Consider the following 19670-nt stretch of genomic DNA (forward strand, 5'->3'; position numbering starts at 1 on the left):
AGCGATAACAATCTGGTCAGGCTAGAGAATAGAACTCTTTGCGGTGAGTGACATCATTAAAGGTAAACTCAGAGTCTGGCTATTATCTTAGTGTGGCTGCCCAATGAATTCAAAACACTGAGTGAATGAAATCACAGGCTCCCTAACAAGAAGGGGGTGTGAGTGTCTCCTGGCCCAGCTGTGATTTTGGGTAGGGCTAAGGGCAGAGTCCTACCTTTGCTGCTCTTGTGGTGGCAGGAACTGTGTCACAGCCTCCCATCCTGGCCTCTTGAGTGTGCATGGGAGTGTAGGGGTGGGCAGGGCTGAGGAGGGGGGTCCATTCTACAAAGCCCAGAAGCTACCCAAGGTGCTCCTAGAGGCCTGTCATCCTCTCCAGTTCCTGTGACTGGCAGACCTTGATGGCCCTTGTCCCAGATCCTTCCCATCAGCACGGGCCTCTATGCTGCTCCTGCAGCAGAGGTTGATGCACTAATGTTCCCCTTCTGTCTTCCCATAAGCCCTGCTGGTTTACCGTGTCTTCAGGAAAGAGGCCAAACGCACAACCAAGGTCCTGCATGGGCTGCTGCATGTCTTTGCATTCATCATAGCCTTGGTGGGTAAGTTCCCGGGCACAGCCATTCCTTCCCCTACCTGCTGCTTCAGGCTTGAAAAGCAGCTGTTGTGCAAGTGCGGTTCCCTACCCAGAACTGTACAGTCCTGCTCCACGTTCTTCCCTCCCCGAGATGTCCCAGGCAGGGACACTGGGTGCTAGCCATTACTGGGCTGGACCAAAGCCCAGAAGCTTCAGCTAGCCAGTTCCCCTCAGGCCATCCCACTCCCTCCCTCTTCTATATCTAGCCCCATCCTCACATGGCCTCTGTCTATGGTCTAGGTTTGGTGGCTGTGTTCGATTACCACAGGAAGATGGACTATGCTGACCTGTACAGCCTGCACAGCTGGTGCGGGATCCTTGTCTTTGTCCTTTACTTCATACAGGTGAGTCTTTCCAGCACCCCAGGTCCTGGCCATTGTATTGGGGAGAGGAGGAAGAGGCTAAAGTGTCTGCAACAGAGGGGCTCATTTTCCAAGGTGGCTCAAAATGTGAGAATTGGTTGGTTTGGTTGGAATGTTACCTCCAGATACTGTGATGGGAATGAAGCCAGGATTTTAGGGGTGCCCAGTCCCGGTGCCTTTCCTGAGGACTTGACACATGGTCACATGCCCAAACTCCTGAGTGCAAAGTATGATGGACTTTGCTGTGGGTCTAAGGCCTCAAGGAAAATAGCCTTAAGTACCGAGGACCAGGACCCTTTCTCTGTAAGTACATTAAGCACCCTTTTCCTAGGAGCCAGGTGAGGGATGCAGAGGCTGCCTTCGTTTCCTCCCCTGTCAGAGCACTGTCCAGCATTGCCTCTCCTTTTCTTCTAGTGGCTCATGGGCTTCACCTTCTTCCTGTTCCCTGGAGCTTCATTTTCTCTGCGGAGCCGCTACCGCCCTCAACATATTTTCTTTGGTGCCACCATTTTTCTCCTTTCTGTGGGCACAGCTCTGCTTGGCCTGAAGGAGGCACTGCTGTTTAAACTTGGGTGAGTGTCTTAAGCAGGAGAGGTGGGCCCCAGCTCTCTACAAAGATGGAGCCCTGCCCTCTGCTTCACTGCACCTTAAGTTTTTGTGGGCAGTGATTTTCTGTCTGGGAAGGAATGGCGAGGGCTGGTGTTAACAAAACTGTGGCCCCGGAAGTGAATGGCATTGGCCTGCTGCATCACCTTAGGTGGCTTCTCCTTTCCATTCTTCTCCACAGGGCCAAGTACAGCACGTTTGAGCCTGAGGGGATCCTGGCCAATGTGCTGGGCCTGCTGCTGGCCTGCTTCGGGGTGGCTGTCCTCTACATCCTGGCTCAGGCTGACTGGAAGCGGCCTCCCCAGGCTGAAGAGCAGGCCCTCTCAATGGACTTCAAGACATTGACGGAAGGGGACAGCCCCAGCTCCCAGTGATAGCCTGTCCTTGTCCTGTCTGGGGGCCTGGCAGGGGTGGTCCCTTGGTTTTGTGGGGCTCCCACAAATATCATTTATTTATCCCTGCTGGGGCTGAGTCTTCAGGCACCAGAGGAGGGTCCAGGTAGTGAGTGAGGAGTTGGGGTGCAGTGGTGTTTGAGCGGTTGCTGGGGCTGCAATTAACACTTTGCTTTCCTTCCTTGTTGCTGCTGTAGAAGTGTCCATTGAGTCACATACAGGCCTATGCCATTGCTTCCCCTTCAAATGAAGAAGGTTTGGGTAGGGGCCTGGAGGAGCTGCAGAATGGCTCATCTCAAAGCAGAAGATGCTGGAGTGAAGCCCTGGAAACTCTAGGGTCTCAGGGACAGGCCTGATGCTTTGTTAACACTGAATTCAAACCAGGAATCTATGTAGCCTGAGTAGCAGTGGGCCTGTTCTTGGCAGTTGAGCAAGTGATATTATGTGTAAAGTATGCTGGTGTTCAGAGCAAGGCTCCCCAGGAGAGGGGAGGGACTGGCCCCAGGAGGCACAGCTGCAGTCTTGGGCCTTCCTATTCTTTAACCCTTGAGTCCCAGGATGGCTTGGTGGTGGGCGGGATAGAAGCATGTGGCTTCAGACACACATGCCCTATGCCCCAGCCAGTGAGGACAGCCCTCCCTGGCCAGCCCTGCTCCACTCAAGCCAGCTCAGGCGCTGCTTTCAGAAGCGGAATACATACCTTCTGCACAGGTCATAATTGAAGAGCTGCTGTTCCTGCTGCCCGACACAGGGCTGCTTTGGCACACTGCTTGGTGTGAGCAGCTGCTTCTATTCTGAGGGGCGAGCCCCTTCTCCCTATGGTCCCATCTTTGCAGGGAGTTAGGACGGAGGCAGAATGAGAGTGACCCCCTGTAGTATCTGGACATTGCTTCAACCGTGTGTGATGTTAGCTGAGTCAGTTTGGCTTCAGTCTAGAAATAATGTGATTAGAGCATTGATCTTGTGCTTCTTCAATTTGGCAATTGGGCTGAAAGAAGCCTGACAGTGTAAGACACACAGTTTACTTAAGTAAAGAAATTAGTAAAATTTCCAAACTGATTTCCATTCTTTTAACAGTTACCCTTTCCACACTTACATGCTGCCTTACAGAAACTGGCTGGCCTCCTGTTGCTTTCATTTCTAATAATTTGCTTCTGCTGTGGGTCTTTCGTCTAGCGCTGTCACGTCTCAGAGCACACAGCTTTGATCCAGCTCTCTTCTCATCCTCTTTCCCCATCTCCCACCTGCCTGGATGATGACGTTAACTCCAGTTTCAGCAGTATACTCTTCAAGGACAAGGGATCTTATCAGTTCTTTAACTGCCTTGCACACACTTGTATAGTCCAGTGTTTACATGTAGGAAACAGCCTCAGACAAACTACCACAGTACAATTCTATACTCTGTTGCCAGATCAACACAGAGAGAGAATTGTAGGTTTGCAATGAGCGTCTGTAAATTGGTCTGTTTGCCAACCTAGACCTTGGATGATTAAGGACCAAAAAGGCCCCCAAGCTGATGTGTGTGGTTTCTCTGGTGTGTCTGTGGTGTCTCCTGGGAGTAGATGTGCCATTTGTGCAGCAGATAATTCAATAAATGTCTACAGCAGTCTGCACGCCTGTTATCTTCATTTGCTATGGGAATGAAAGGAACCAGACATTTTAACAGTGAAGTTAGTACCACTGAAGGTTGAGAGAAACTGTCCCCAGGCTGGGCACGGAAGATAAAGTGCTCAACTGTTTTTGTTTTTACTGTATCATTTTTGTTTTGCTATGTAGTTCAGACTGGCTTTGAATTTGCTGTGGTTTTCTGGCCTCAGCTTCTCAAGTGCTGGGACTGTAGGCATGTGTGTGCCGTTTATATGTCTTTTTGATCCCTACCAAGAAGAGCAAAAATCTCAGCACAGGCTGAGGTTCCACTTTATATCACTTTATATGGCTTAGGAAAGAGCTGTTTTTGTGGTAAATTTGGATGCAATCTCATTCTGTCATTTAAAGCAACTTAAAAATTTACTGGGGAACTATTTTAAAGGTACCCTACAACAAATCCTCTCACAGGCTACATGTACACTTGCTTCCTGGCATTTGTTTAGCTGGATTGTCTGTTGCAGCTGTTCTCTAAAGCACCGGGGACAGAGATGAGAGTTCCCCTTTGAACATCTGCAGTCTTTTCTCATGAATCATGGGTTCCTTGTGGACCTTTATTTGCTTAAAAGCATCGAGGGAACAAAGCTGGTGTATGTCATAAACCAAGTGCTCAGTCAAGCACAGGGCTATGTGAAGCAGAGAGATCTTGGCCTCTTACATACCACCATTTTCTGGCTTTTGGGGCTAGCCTCTGAATCTTCTAGGTCTCTGTATATGTGTGAACATTCAAATGATCCCAGACACTAGAGGACAATACCTTTATCTTTTCTAAAACTCTCAAGTTAGATGAGAGCAAGGATTTCATCTTGAGTTTGAAACCGTGAAAAGTCCCAAAATTACTAGTGACTTCAGTGAGATTACTTCTCCAAAGGAACCTGGAGCAACTCTTGGCAAGCCTTCCTCTTCCTCTTCCTTTTTTTTTTTGAAACAAGGTCTCAGTTTGTAGTTCAGACTGTCCTCAAATTCATGGCAACTCTCCTGCCTCAGCCTCCTGAGTGCTCCTGGGATTAGAGGCATCTGTCACACTACAGAACATATGTAAAGTTCCTACCATAGTGCTTGGGCTAAATGGGCCTGGGACTCTGAGCCCTTTCTCTTGTGTAAGGAAACTTACTTTACCCTGAACCAGCCAGACTCAACAGCTTTATCACTGACTGGATCACTAGTGCCGTCTCATTACCTGGAATAGAATGACTCAGTCAGTAAGGGGCTCTGAACTCCCTCTGCTTACTTTCCCAACGAAGTCTCAGTGCATCCCAGGTTGGCCTCACTCACTCACTCTCTTGCCTCAGCCCCATGTGCTGAATTCCAGGTATATACTAACACACCCAGCTCCTCCAGCTTGTTGTAAAGCTAAAGACCCCCCAACCTCACCCTGACAGTGGTTTTTGTCTTCTTTTCCCAGCCTGGCAGAGGACCTAGCTCCCACATGCTCATATGCACCATGGAGCACCTACCTATTAAATTATTAAGAGGTATCGATTAAGGAATTAAATAACAAAAATCTTCTGAAAACCTACAAAAAACTTTTTACTGATTTGCTGTTTGATTCTACTCTGAGTAGCTTTTTAATCAGGTTCAGGAAAACTTTTTGTAAGCTTTTTTCCTTCCAATGCTCCAAGAATCCTCTAAAGCTGGGGTTTTACCAAGAGCTTACGTGTTTTTGGTTTCTCATGAAATAACTGATGGTTTGTAAACCAGCCAGTGGTTCCTTCTAAGGTCCTCTCTGCCCCTCAAAGGTGACCTGGTATCCAGGTTGGGATGACCATGCATGGCCTGAAGTTTTCCTGCTTTCCTGGGTTTTGGTTGTTTAGGAAAGTGGATGTAGCTACCCAGCAGGAATGTTTGTTTAGCATAATCGGATACAGGAAGTGGTCTCCTTCCTTCTTGTTCCCAGTGTAGACAAAGAGGTTGCAGTTAGGAAAGGATGCAGGGCTCAGGGCCATTTTTTTTTTTTTTTTTTTTTTTTAATGTAGAGTCAGTTTCAGGAAACCTACCACCTCTTTATTCATCCTGCAGCTGCTTCACTCATATATGGTGAGGACTAGAAATATGGTCAGATTTCTGAAGAAAAATTAAAACTATTCAAAGCTATGGGCCTTGAGCTTTAACCAAGTTAGCCTCTAGATCTATAGCCTGGGCTGCCCCATCCTAGGCATACCATCTTTACTAGACAACTTGGCTGCCAGCCCACTTCAGCCTTGGATTTTGGTAAGGTGGCTGGATAGCTAAATGACATGAGAAGAGCACAGGACTCTCTCACTGAAGAAAAATCTTTGCTGAAAGGTCCCTAGAATTATTTTTTGTTCTCACAGATCCCTCAAATGCCTATTGCACTATCCAACTCAGAGGAGAATAGATGCAAGGAGTGACTCTAAATATCCCACAACAGACCAACTGAATTACCATGACTTTGGCTTTAGCCTTACTCATTTAACAGTTTACCTCCAGAGTCACCTGGGCAGCATGTCTGTGTAGGTACTATCTCTAGGGTCATTCAAGCAGGGTCATTTCAACCAGTCAATTCTTGTACTGAATAAATTTGAAAAAATTTTCATTGTTAAATATTTCCTATTATGCAATTTTTGATCATCCTGTATTTAAATAATTTGGACTAGTCAGTGGTTAACCCACCAGATTCTTCCTTGGTGGGTGGTACCCTCAGTACTATGGTGTACCTTCACTCAAGAGGGTGAGTCTAGATGTCAGCTTCATGGAGAAAGCATAATGGAAGGAGAAAAGCACCACAATGCCAGTTCTTTCCAAGTGTTAACCATTTATAAATAAGTACATTTGCTTTCATACATACAGTTCATTGTACAGATGACGCTCTGTATACATGGGGCAGGAAAATGCATTCATTTGAACTTTTCACATCTATCTCACACAGCTCACATGTACAGACAATAAAACTGCTCAAGCAAATACAGCAAAGGAAAATGTCTTCCTTATACACGGGGCTGGAGGCCTCCGCTGAGTGTGGGGTATCCCCACTGCACGAGTTCACAACTGTGTGGTGTTCAATATATCAGGATAGAGAACAAACATGCATTGGATAATATACTGTACAGAGAAAGTCTTTTACATCTGAGTTATAGAAAACCTAAATGAAAACTAAGTGCATTAAAGCTTTTTCCAGCAAGTGTCTTGAAAGGACAGCAAAGAGGAAGAATCAAAATCATATTAGTACAAATCACTTTAATTAGACTGTACATGTCTGTACTAATTAAAATCATCTTGGATTTGGAGGAGACAGAACAGAGACATAGATGCTGTGCTAGATGGAAAGGAGGCCATGCCTGAGAATGGCACCTGCCCTGAGCCTGACAAGGAACTGGCCCCATTCAGCAGGAATCAGCCAAAGGTAAAAAATAACAATAGCAATGACAACAAAACACGAACAGGAACTGAAGTTTCAGGATTTCCAAAACAACCCACAAATGATGTGGAGATCTGGGCTGGCGTTTCTAATCCCCCACCCCCCAAAAAGTGGTACACAATAAGGCAGGTACATTCAAGTACTGAATTTTCCAGAATAATTCTCTATCTAGTCCTGGGGACCTAAGGGAGTGAGTTGAGACCTCCTAGCCAGATTTTCTGGTTAGTGATTAGCAAAAGAAAATTCAGCCACCAAATGCTACAAAATCAAAGCAGCTAAGCCACTTCCTTTCCACAGAATAAGTCTATCTGAAAAAATGAGAGCAATGCTGGTCTATATGCATCCAGCAACAACCTGACTGGTCAGTTTAGTGTAGGAATCACAGAGTCAGCAGGAAGAAATGAGATGATAGGGAAACATGAAAGTAACACTTGATTTTTGGTGTCCAATTATGCATTCATTTGGTACTGACTTTCAAAGCTCTGACTGTGGCCCACATGTGGCCACGAGCATCTCAGGGTGGCTCAGCTGCTGTGAGGCATTGGACACCGAAATGAAGGTTACCAACACTTCAGCCCTTGAGTGGTCTGTATTACAAAAGGAGTTGATGAAGACCCAGTGATTATTCAAGTAGCTCTGCACAGTGGCTCCACCAGCCCCATTGTGCTTTTGTCCAGGCCCCCAGCCAGCCACCTTTTCTTGGGAGCAGCCAGAGCTGAATTCAAGGCATTGCATGGTGAAGGTTTCCATGACACGTCTTTGTAGGTAGCTCTTACCCCTAAGCCCTTTGTTCATTGTTGTTAGTCATGGTAGATGGTCAATCTGGAATATCTAGAGGAAGAAGAGAAGCCACACCGCCCAGTGAAGCATGGCCCTTGGTGTGGAGGCAGCAGCAGGTTGCCTTTGCAGGTCGGTTTCTTGAGAAGTGGCAGCCCAAGGACAGAGAGGAAGGGTGAATGAAGCTGCTGAGCACTGAGATAAGAAACGGTATGGGCAGGCATGTCTTGCCTGCTTGGGGCGCCTGCTCCATTTTGTGGCAAAGATTCAGTGAGCAACTGGTTTTGTCCATGGCATTTTGCAGTAGAAAAATAACTATCTTTGAGTCAAACTACCCAGCTGTGATATTTCTGGAGTTATAAAAGTTGGAGGCTGAAAAGTTGGATGTTCATGGGGAAGGAGGGGGAGGGTCCTCTCCACATCCAGCCATCTATAGCTACTCAGGCTTCTTCCAGCCTATTCCTGGCTGAAATTCCAAAGCAGGTAGTGTTTAATCTGTCTTGCTACAACTGGCATAGACGCATGAAGACCCTTCTAGGCCTTTCCCTTCTTCCTAAACCTCAGTCTATGGCCTATTTGCTGCCCTGGAAGCAGCTCCTTGAGAAGGCTGCCTTTCTTTTGCTTTTCAAGCAAGTGTAGTGCAGAGCCACAGTGACACCTAGTGGTAAAGCATGGTGAAGCACAAGTGACATCCACGTATCCCACTGTTAATGACTAAAATCTAAGGAAAAATACGATTATTAAATTAGATACTGATTAACTTTTAATTTTTCTATTGGGAATATCTCTGGAATACAAAAATACCAATATTTAGGAGGGGTTCATAAACTACTATACAATATAAGGACCAAGAACACCTTTCTCTAGTTTATAGTAATTTAGGAAAAGTAATAATCCAGGCCTAACTAAAATTAGCAAACTTGTAAATCTGGACAACAACCTGGGTACTGTACATGATTCTAATTAGTGGAATTTTCCTGAGCCATCACGTTTAAATTTAAACACATCTAAAAAGAGGGTCCATGGGAGAGGAACAAGAAGGGTTTGTGCTCTATTAACTTGGGACTTTTAATAGTGCACACCTGCAACCCAGACAGCTACAACAGCAGATACAAAATGGTCTCCATTTTGTCCTTGCCAAATTCTCATGTTACATAGGTTTTTCCTTTACTTTGTAAATAAACATTTATTTTTAATTGTTGATTCTGTGCCTTACTGATCCAGTAAATAAAGTAACCATGTCTCAGGAGTCCCTAAGAAAATTGCTGGAAAAGCACTTTAAAATCACTGCAAAGATTTTTTTTTTTTGCTTAAAAATTCTTAAATATTTTTGATGCTTATATACAATAGTTACTTCTTGTGCTATAAATGCTGTGATTCACTGCTTGATTTCTTTCTTTTCCTTGTTTTTCTTGAAAAAATACACTGAAAGACAAAAGTGATTCTGCTAACTCCTAAGGAAGACACTACTCACACTTAAATATCCAGTATTTATGAGACTTACAAATTCAAACAGTAAAGTGCACCCATTTATAGACATGATGTGATGGAAACCCATTAGTGCAAGAATTCTGGGCAAAGGAAATGTGATCTGGTAAGAAACCTATAAGCTAAAGTTACCTCTAGCTCCATTTCAGAGTGATGTGAATTGGGCAAGTGAACTAACCAGCTTCATTTGAAAAATTTCCTCCCACCTGAACCCAGACACTGATTCAGCAAATATCTATTGTTGAGGAAGGAGCATCTCTAAAATACAGTACAAAGATCATTCCATGGCAGTGAAGTAGCGAAAAAGGGCACAGTTAGCTTCTAAGAACCTCATTTTCTGCCCTAATAAATTCCTTTTTATGTCTACAAAAACAATGGGCCCCAGTAGTGATATTCACTCCCTCTTACATGGCTAAAAAAATCCTGCATTTTTGCATGCAGATATTTTGCCCAATAGGACATGTCCTTAAACCCCTCATTTGTCTTGGAAAACTGAAAAAGCAGCCTTAGAAGATGCAGTGTGTTTGTAAAACCGTATGAATTACCCATGTACCACGAAAGGTAAGTTTGAGTGGTATGTGTAGCATTCCAAATAGGCAGGGGCATTTTTCTAATAGGGTGAGAAATTCTTCAAAATGTAGCAGTTCCCCACTGATAGGTGGTCTAAATGGGACAAAATTGCAGAGACAAATAGGTCTGAGACCTGGCCAAAAAGACAACTGAGAGGCTTCAGGTTCACTCCTCAGCAAAGGGGAAGAAAAAATAAGTGTGAAGCTATGGGATCAGCCTGTACCTGGGAGCACTGCAGCCTTACATGTTAGGCAAATACTGTATATGGAGCTACATCTCAGCCCACACTTCCTCTTCCTGATGTGGGACATAGAGAAAGACAGGCAGGTAGAGGCCCATCTGGTCTAGCTGAGTAGAAGCGGTGCTTATGCGTCTGCCCATGCCCCAGTTGTTTGCTTCTAGCACAGAGAGATGAGTGTGGGGTTAGCTGTTTTAGGCCAGGGGCTGAGGCAGTCCATCTACTTGACAGAATTTAGGTTAGTAAAGAAATGTTTCTGAACTCAGCTTTATGCTTCCCATGTCTTAATGATCTTTTCAGAGTATACTTCTACAAATGAGTCTGGTCACAACTAGATTTTATTCAGGAAAGAGCCTTTTCTGTAGCCCTTTTACTAACAGAGCAGAATCATTTCCCTAACAATAGGGAGCTAATTCTCTGTTAATTTTAGCTGTTTAGTTTGTTGGGCTGAGCTGTTCAGTTTTAAGGGCTGATGCGCAGCCAGTGATAGGACCATGTGGAGGCTGTGTTACGCATGTTCTTACTGTCCATTTCATAGTGGCCTCAGTTGCTTACAAGTTAGGTTACCAAACAAGCACAAGACCTAGAAGATGTGTAGAGGATGACTGGAGAGGAAATTAGTTGTGTGTTTCATGCCCCCTCCCAGGGTTAGAAAACAGAGCTCAAAGGGTCTTCACCCCAAAACACTTTTTTTTGCTATGTCTGATATTGTAATATCACCTCTTTAAATGTCCCTAGAAAATTATTCTTCTAGTAGTGAATGAGACAACTGGCATGGAATGCAATGGCCTTGAGTGGAAGCCCTGGGAATCCAGTAAGCTTTTTGAAGAACCAATTTCTTCTCAACACCATCTGGGTTGGAAAACAGAAGGTCAGTAAAACAGAACATGGCTCTCAGTGAAAATGTAACAAACATGATTATTATGTCAGACAACCCTCAGGAATAGCTTGTTGTGGAATCTGATGCTCAGTGATGTTTCAGGACCTAAAAATTAGAAGAGATGGTCCGCAGCATTTTGCTGAGAATCCAGAACCTCTGTCTGTCCCTCTCCCTTCCTCCTTCTCCCCTTCTCTTTCTTTCTCTCCCTTCCCTACCCTTGGAAAATCAGCAGCTTTTAGTGGTTCATTGCTGGTTAAAAACCTAAGAATAATTCTCAGTAGATTCTTTAAAAATGTTCATGGTTCTTTCTCATTGAATTTCCTTGGTTGTCAGACACACTTAAAGGGCTGGCTGGTTCCTAAAAATGCCTCTTGGAAAATCAATGTAGTGATGCTCTAAATAATTAGATTGTATTGTTTTTCTCTATTTTAAGAGACTTATTTCTTCTGTTTTCTTGACTCTTGTACCCAATGGGAACACCAGCAATAACGCAAATGAACATTTTAGACCTGGTGACTGCAGGGAGCTGGCAGTCTGGGGAGGAGACCATGGCACAGGAATGCACTGGGGCTGGGTGTTTGGATAACACTGGATAAGAACATAAAGGCATAGGGGTATCACACTCTTTGAAAGTTGCTACAAGAAAATGAATAAGAACATCTTACTTTTTAAAAAAGGAAAGAAGACATTTCTACAACAAGAACATCAGTGAAAGCGATTGTCTCCTGGAAAAAGCTGACCAGTGTTTTCTGATCTCCCTGGGTTAAAGCACACAGTACAGAAATCTCCTTGTTGGCATCTGAAGAGGGAGAGAACATGTGGCTGGGGCACACACCAGAGAAAACTGAAGTCCTGGCTTTCTGTAGGCCAGCTTCCCAGTTGGCTGCATGCAAAGGATTTCAGCATGTGGGCTGCCACCTCTGAACACCACACATAAATTACGTAAGAAATTAAGCCAGAGAACTACCTCAATGTGGAAACCAAGCCTGAAAATGTGCAGTGAAAACATATGGGTCTCACTCCAACAAATGTCTTTTAAACATTAGACTCCACAAATGGTCTCTTTGGTTTGATAGGGGATGTCTGCCCTTGTCGAGAGTCCCGGGACAACTGCCTGTACAGGTTGTCCTGGTATGCCTGAGCCACCGGTAGGGTCCGAGCCACCTTCACGTCAGGATAAGAGGAGGCCTGGCTGACTCTTTCCAAGAGGTCTCCACGGGACCCATTAGCCAACATCCCATGGGGGCTGTAATAATCGTCCTCCAGCAAATGGCCATTCTGTGCATTGTTGGTTTTGTTATAAAAGGCAATGTTGCTGATGGATGATGGTGGACTGAAGGACTCAGGTTGAGGCAGGTTGCCTGGAGATGTGGGACTGAGTACGGTATCCACTGATGACACAGCCCAGGTCCGATTCTGCTGGTGAAGGTGGGGGTACTGTTGAGTCCGGGCTGTTTTATCTATGATCCCCATGAATGGTGTGGTCCTGGATCGAGTAGGCTCACTGGGGTAACCTCCCTGAGTGGGAGACACTGGTGACAGCTCATCACATGACCTATCATACGCCGGTTTCAGTGGGATCTCCATTTGCTGAATTGAGGAAGAAGGCCGGAAGGTGGGAGTTAGGTTGGAGGTGGATGAGATGCTATTGCTAGATGGAGAGAAGCGAAGGCCCACACTCTGTGAGTGCAGCAGTGGCCTGGGGGTTGGTGGGTGGGGCTTGATTTCACTAGGGTTGACACTGATAGGTCTTCTGATTAAATGTGACACATCAGGGGAACCTAGCTGGCTGGAAGAACGATCCAAATCTAGTTTTGAGTGACATACTGGGTAATAGGATGCTGACTGGCTGCGTCCAATTTGTGGTGTCTGGCTGTATCTCATGCCACCTCGATAAGCTGAGGAAGGTCGTTGTGGAAGATCTTCTTTGGTCAACCCACCATGTTGACAGATGGCACCTGCACTCAGGCTGGCTTGGACGTGCTGCACAGGTCTCCCATCTCCTACAATTCCCCCAATTGATCCTTGATAAACCAACCGGCTCTGACTTACTCCCATGTCTCCTTGTGAAGACTGGTATTTACTGGCCATTGAATGGGCAACTTGGCCATAGGCTCCAGTGGGGATGACAGTGCTTGAGTGAACTGCTGAGCTCGGTTGGTTGCTTCTTACAATCTGGGCCTTAGCAGGCTGTAACCTGAGCCCTGGCTGGGGAACTGCCACAGGAAGCTGAGGCATCTGGTAAGGACGCTGGGCCATTTTAGATAATGGAGATTTTGGTCTGCCAGGAAGCTGGCTTACACTAGCTTCTTGCTGATAGCGCACAGGTGAACCAGACTGGGATCTGTAAATACTCATGCTTTCAGCTGGAGGGCTGGCCCGATACTGAGGACCTCTACGAAGAGGGGAAGGGGGAGGGCTTGGGTATTCTTTGCTCTGCCCTCCCACAGGAGGGGGGCTAAAGCGGTAAGATCCACCCTGATGAGCTGGGGAAGTATGTGGTGGACTAGGCCTGTAATGAGAGTTCTGGTGAGTTGGAGAAAGAGCAGGTGAGGTGGACTGATATCCTTGTCTAGTGGGAGAACCTACAGAACTATTGGACCGGAAGTCAAAAACTTGATGAGAGCCAAGAGGTGAGCTAGAGATGTAGGCTGAATCCCTATGGGCTGGAGAGGAGGGTGGGCTCTGGATTATTGGGAGCCCCTGACTAGGCCGAGCCTCTGTCTGGAGGCCAATGGAAACATTTTCAACATCCTGTTCCAGATATTCCTCTTCAAATACATCTTGTACAGAGTATATATCTTCATGCTGTGGTTCAGCTTCTGTCTCTTCTGGTAGCTGCTGCTGAGGTTGCTGCTGTGGAGGTGGCTGTGGTGGTGGCTGCTGCTGCTGTTGCTGCTGCATCTGTCTGCACTCTTCTTCCACTCTCATCAGGAGTCTCTGGATCTCACGGTTGTTTGGACATAGCTTGATGGCCTCATTCAGGTCCTCTAAGGCTGCTGCAAACTGTCTGCTTGACAAAATGCAAACACAGGAACTGGAATTACTCTGAATCAATAGGAATCACCAAGAGCTGTAAGCCTGGTCACTATTTCAGGGAACTGTGTCGGCACTTGTGGGAAACTGAGGTGTCTTGATTTAGTTTAATTTGTAAGGAAAGAAATAAGTGTGCTGTCATTCTAGAAGAGTCCAGAATGATTCATTAGCCCTTTTATCTTTTATCTTCCTTCTTGCCTCTCTGGGGTTAGCAGAGAAAAAGTCTCCACTGTGTCGGTCCAGTCAGGCACTTCGGGAAGATTCTCAGTGCCCAAATGCATATTAGGCAGTATAAGGGTTGGGTGGGGTTGTCATTTACAGTGTCACTGTCAAGCAGCTTAGGAATAAAGTAGTAATTATAATATTTAAAAATCTCACGGATCCAGCAGGAAATTTTCTTCATATTCTTAATATTTTGGATGTAAATTTTTGGACTTTTCATCTTAGGCAAGAACCCTGTCCTTTGCTCTTTCTGTCCCTCACCCCACTCCACTGCTGTGTTTCTTTGCACTAGGTCAGAGTGGGCAGGTGTTAGGCTTGCTGACCAGGCAACGCAGGTCAGGGCTGAGCTCACCCCAAGGAGATTCTAATTTCAAAATGAGGAAATGAACTGTCAGAGACATTCCAATTCTCTCTATTAGTACTGCCTGGAAAATGGGCAATTGGTCTTGTGAGAAAGGAACAATCCAGAGAGGAAGAACTTAATAGCTAAGTTTCTGTAAATACTTGTTCATCTCAGGTGGTGAAGACTAATATCACTGTTTCCATCATCACTAGCTTCAGTCTGGGTTTGATATTCATGGCTATATCTCCCTGGTAATAGCAATGAACCCAAAGCAATTCTTTTTCAAGCAGAATTTGAGAGAAGGTAGGGTGCTGGGTTGGAAGACATCAAGGGTAGTGACAAATTACCCAAAGAAATTGATGGCAGGTTCTAGGTCTTTCAGGAGGCTTTCCTATTCAGAAGCTAAACTACAACAGAGGGCACAAGGAATGTGGATAATATTTCTCTTGGGTTCCTTCAGTCCTGTCAACAGGTGTGTGTGTGTGTGTGTGTGTGTGTGTGTGTGTGTGTGTGGTGGTGGTGGTGGTGGTGGTGGTGGTGGTGGTGGTGGTGGCTCACATGGAGGAGGGGGGTTGATGCCACCAGACTTGAGGAGAGTTCCAAAAGAAAGACTAAAGAATTCAGAGTCCCCATATGCCTATAAGAAAAGAGAGCAGCCTGTGATGGTAGGTGACCCACTCTGCTTTTCCTTTAAAAGGGCCAGTGGGATATTTTGCTTAAGTGATCTCCTTAAGTCATCAGTGTGTTTTTATGCTATCTGTTTTGGGTTGAAAAGTGGCTGCAACATGGCAGAGGTTTGTTTTATGGAAGAAGGTGCCATTATCTACTTTACTTTTCTCCCAAAGTAAATTGCTCTTGGCTTGGGCTCCACAGCCCAAAAGATTTGCTGATCTTGAGCTGAGTGCTATGCTACAGGAGCCATCTCCAAAGCCTGGGCCTCAAGGAAAAACACATTCAGGTACATATGCCCCAGGGGTGGCCTACATTGCCTTGGCCAGATTTTCAGAAAAGAGGTCTCTTGCTTTTCACCCTCTCTCTCTCTCCTCACCTGCTGCTGCGTTTTGCCCTTGCTCTTGCATAGTAAGCTTCATAAGATTTCGGTTTCAGCTCCAGGGCCTTAGTAGCAAATTCCTCCGCCATTCCAAAATCCTGTCATTACAATAGGTGTGCAAATGAGTCATTGAAGAGATATAAAAAACAACACAACTTGGGAATAAGACAAATTATATGTAACATTTCTTTGACATTTATGGATGGAACACTTGGAATTTGGGACATGCCTAACATGGCTCTGGCCATGCGGCACACAGACTGAAAGTTTTCTTCTGCCTTTGCCCTAAGTGGCCCTATGACTGATCAGTGGACTTTATCTACCCACAGTAGTACAACACTTAATTTGGCATCTTTCTGTCTTATCAGAAAATTCTTTTTAGCTCAGAAGCCAAACATCAACCTTTTACAGTGAAGAAACTGAAGCTGGAAACCTGAACTCTCATTTCACACGCATGTATAATGTAAGCCTACAGACAGTGCCACCTCATGGGAACCCTCGGCCTACCCCTGTGGCTTCCTGTTGTGCCCACTAGGCTTTGGCTTCCTAAGGCATGATGGAGAGTATGTCATATAGAATCCATGAGGAGGGCCTCTGAGTAAAGATGACTGCATTGACCACAGAGACTAGATGGTGTAGACAGATTTGGCCTCAATTCTGTAGCTTAAGAACTATAGTATGCTGTGTATTTTCTTGACCATGTCTTCTTCAGAGGTAGGATTAAGCATGATAAAGCATTAAGTGCTATACATAGTGCCTGGCATGTAGTAGATACTTAATAAATTGTATTTTCCATTTCAGACAGGCTTATGTTTTCCACTACCTGATTTCTTACTTAGGAAACAACAATAACAACAACAAAATAGAGGATATTGGCTGTGGAGGAGGGGTCTGTCCTATTCTTAAAAGTCCTCTAGAGGAACATGTTCTTAGAGCTATCTACTCCCACTCTGATGCCCCCTGGGAACAGCAGTTTGGGGAAATGCTGGAGGCATAGGGAAGTCCTTGTCTTTAAGATCCCTTTAAATGCTAAGCTAATGGGGAAGGTTTTTCTCTTATTTAATGTCAAACCACAGTACAGCACTGTAGCCACTGCTTATATTCACAACTTCTGGGGCAGAAAACAAAGTTTTAGACAGAATAAAGGGCCTAGAAGATAGGTAAATTAAAAGAACACTAATGGGAAAATTACTATAGAAGCTGACAGACTTGTGATAGTGCTGGCCTGTGATAAGTAATTTCCTAGCTTTTTATACAAAATTAGTGTTAGAATGAAAATATTCCAGTTTACATGGGCCATCTTCTAACCTTACTGTTTCCCATCTCATCCTTTATTTCTTCTTTTTGTATAATGATTACTTTTGGGATAATGAAAGTACCTTTAAGGCACAGATTATTTGATAGTGACAGAAGTAAGCAGGCTAGCAGCAACTTCTGAGCTTTGCCTTATTCTCACTAGCTGGAACTATAGGAGACTGATTCTTAGGACTTTCGTTTCTGTTTCACAGGAAAATACTCAGGCAGAACCACCTTCTGCCTTCACCAGAGATACCACCCTGAAAAAGAGATGTTTTTCATGTCCCCAGTCCTCTCAGCACCCAGCCACAAGTCTGCCTCTGAAGGCCATAACTGTGTCTTCTGAGACTAGCCAAGTCCATCTCAAGGCTATCTTCACTGTTAGGTTTTTGGGCCTGGATTGATGATATAAAGGTCATATTCATAATCTTCCTGGAACTGATGCAGATTCCTGGTCAGCTGAAACATTGCTTTTGTATTGCTGAGTTCTTTATCAACCAAACTGGGAATTATTTCTACCTCCCAAGGAACTGTGATATAAAAGCCTGATGGATATCAGCAATTCCTCACATGGTCTTAGCTTAGAATGTAATAGAGGTTTCTTGGCTTAGGATTCTTTGTGGATTAAAGAAGTAGTGGCTTAGGACACCTTATCTACAAGGCAGGTGAGAAGGACCAAGGTCAAGTACACAGAGAGATAAAGGTCAAGAAGAGTTCTAAGGGTCCTTCCAGGGCAAGAAGAGACATGGCATGCTGGAATGAAAAGATAAGGAATCAAAATTTCAAGAATAGCTGTAGAAACTAATCCTTTTAGTTGATGGTTCAGAGCCCTCTTCTCTACCCTTCCTTAAATGAGGTGGGGCATATATTAGAAAGAAGGGCAATGACTAAAATCCCTAATTAATTGTAGCTGGAGTTCTAGAGACCACTGCTCTCACATTTTCCCAAGGACTAAAACACTGATTTGGTAGGATAGGAACAGGGATGGGGATGATGGCATTCCAATTACTTTCACTGGAAATTATGAAAATTCAGAATGCTACAAAGTGTTGACAACATTGACTTTTCTACAGCTTGAGAAATGCAATATAGTTAGATTTGACTTCTTTCAAATTGCAAATGTCAGTGCTCTGTGAAGGACAACCAAGTTCCAAATGGGGCCAGAGGATTTGAGGGATCTGGTACACGCTAATGGGTGACATGAACTTTCAATTTGCAGAACTAGAGAAGAGTTGAGATGAAGAGAGACTTACATTCATTTTCCGGCGACACCGAGAAAGGTTGAGGAGGAGAGACACCTTTAGTTCCCGGAAGGTTTTCAAGTCCTCACCAAACCCTTCTCTAGGGAATTTCTTCAGAGCATACTGGTAGCGTTGGGCAGCTTCCTTTACTTTACCTTTCTAAAGGGATACAAGATGGAAAAGCATACTGTTGGTCTGCTAAGCAGCTGAGGAAGTTTTGTCTCTTCCCTTGCTGCTCTCAGCAGTTGTTACTAAAGGTTTAGCCTACCACATACCCTTGATGGTGAGAACAGAAGGTCTGATATTTTCTTAGTTTTATTTCTATTTTCCCTTGGTCATGCTGGGGATCAAACCCAGGGCCTCACACATGTTATAGACAAATGCTGTACTACTGAGCCATATCCCCAGCCCAGGTCCAGTGTTTTCTAAAGGTAACTCTCTTGGTAGCAAACAAAAGTTTGAAACAGGCACTCAAGTTACAAGCCAGAGAGAAACAAAGCCTTGGCAAATGGAATGCCCTGGACCCCATTCCTAACTTGATTTCAAAGGGCTGATTTTGCTCATTTCAAAGTTGCTTTTTCTTGAGCTGCTGTCTCTATGTACTCCATGGTCACTGCTTCTACCTTGGTTGCTGATTTGTTTGGAGAGTCTTTTCCTGTCTGATGGTTTACTATTCTACCTTCCAGAAGAGCTCACTCTCTTCTTTATGAAGAGTATGACAGCTAAAGTGGCTCAGGTGCTGCTTCCCTAATCTCATGGTGGAAAATAATGTCAACCAATTTCCCAAAAAGAAAAGAAGGGAGCAAGGGAATAGAATACATAGTAGTAGAGAAGTGAAGCTCAGAGTTTGTGATTTTATCTGGGAGGCTGAGGCAAGAGGACTGCAAGCCCAGCTTGGGCAATTTAGTGAGAACATCTCAAAAATAAAACAAAACAAAAACATAACCAAGTAAAAAACACCAGGCTGAGGACATAGCTTAGTGTAAAAGTCTTGGGTTTAATCCTTAATATTATACCCACCACAAAAAAAGATTTTGTAATTTTACCTGCCTTTGTAAAAGAGATCTTTGAAGATGAAGTAAATCTATCACCAAGTTAAGGGTCTGGCCAGAGGGGCCTTGAGCTTTTCTTCCATTTTGTATCTGAAAATCTTTGAGTCCAGAAAGATACAGAAAGCAACTCCTGCCTTTATGTACTGTATTCCATCTGTACTGCTCCAACTGCCCAGGTTGGAATCTTTTATTTTCCCTGCAGCATCTTTTACTACGAGAAAACTGGAGTCTTCCAGAATAGAATTCTGGTGGCAACAATAGCTCTACCTATTTTCATTAGGTTGGACTCTCTGCCTTGGAATACCAGAAGTCATGCTATCATCAAGAATTGAGACTTTTTAAAGCAATGCCATTTTAATTTCTATAAATATGACATCTAGAGAAACAAGGACATTCTTTGAAGTAACACAAAATAAAGTTTGGGTCGGAGCATAAACTTGCTGAGAGTCCTAGGTTAGCCTT

At 44.6% G+C, this 19670-nt stretch overlaps 2 protein-coding genes across 16 annotated transcripts in view; one reads left to right on the plus strand and one right to left on the minus strand.

Moving 5' to 3' along the window:
- Window positions 1–3604, plus strand: part of LOC100733585 (transmembrane ascorbate-dependent reductase CYB561) — a 32419-nt gene extending 28815 nt beyond the window's left edge. For all 4 annotated transcript variants that reach the window (XM_063242118.1, XM_013148365.3, XM_003465974.5 and 1 more), the window contains 4 exons: window positions 498–596; window positions 872–975; window positions 1408–1565; window positions 1781–3604. In XM_063242118.1, the coding sequence (XP_063098188.1) occupies window positions 498–596; window positions 872–975; window positions 1408–1565; window positions 1781–1973 (554 nt within the window). In that variant the 3' untranslated portion in view covers window positions 1974–3604. The remainder of the gene's footprint in view (window positions 1–497; window positions 597–871; window positions 976–1407; window positions 1566–1780) is intronic.
- A 2787-nt stretch (window positions 3605–6391) lies between these two features.
- Tanc2 (tetratricopeptide repeat, ankyrin repeat and coiled-coil containing 2) overlaps window positions 6392–19670 on the minus strand; it is a 463309-nt gene continuing 450030 nt past the window's right edge. For all 12 annotated transcript variants that reach the window (XM_063242114.1, XM_063242113.1, XM_063242108.1 and 9 more), the window contains 3 exons: window positions 18169–18315; window positions 15617–15717; window positions 6392–13977 (listed from right to left, as the gene is read on the minus strand). In XM_063242114.1, coding sequence (XP_063098184.1) covers window positions 12003–13977; window positions 15617–15717; window positions 18169–18315 — 2223 coding nt within the window. In that variant the 3' untranslated portion in view covers window positions 6392–12002. The remainder of the gene's footprint in view (window positions 13978–15616; window positions 15718–18168; window positions 18316–19670) is intronic.

The sequence above is a fragment of the Cavia porcellus genome, unplaced genomic scaffold, assembly GCF_034190915.1.
Source record: "Cavia porcellus strain 051 isolate PalLab524CR breed Dunkin Hartley unplaced genomic scaffold, mCavPor4.1 scaffold_32, whole genome shotgun sequence".
NCBI classification, from domain to species: domain Eukaryota; kingdom Metazoa; phylum Chordata; class Mammalia; order Rodentia; family Caviidae; genus Cavia; species Cavia porcellus.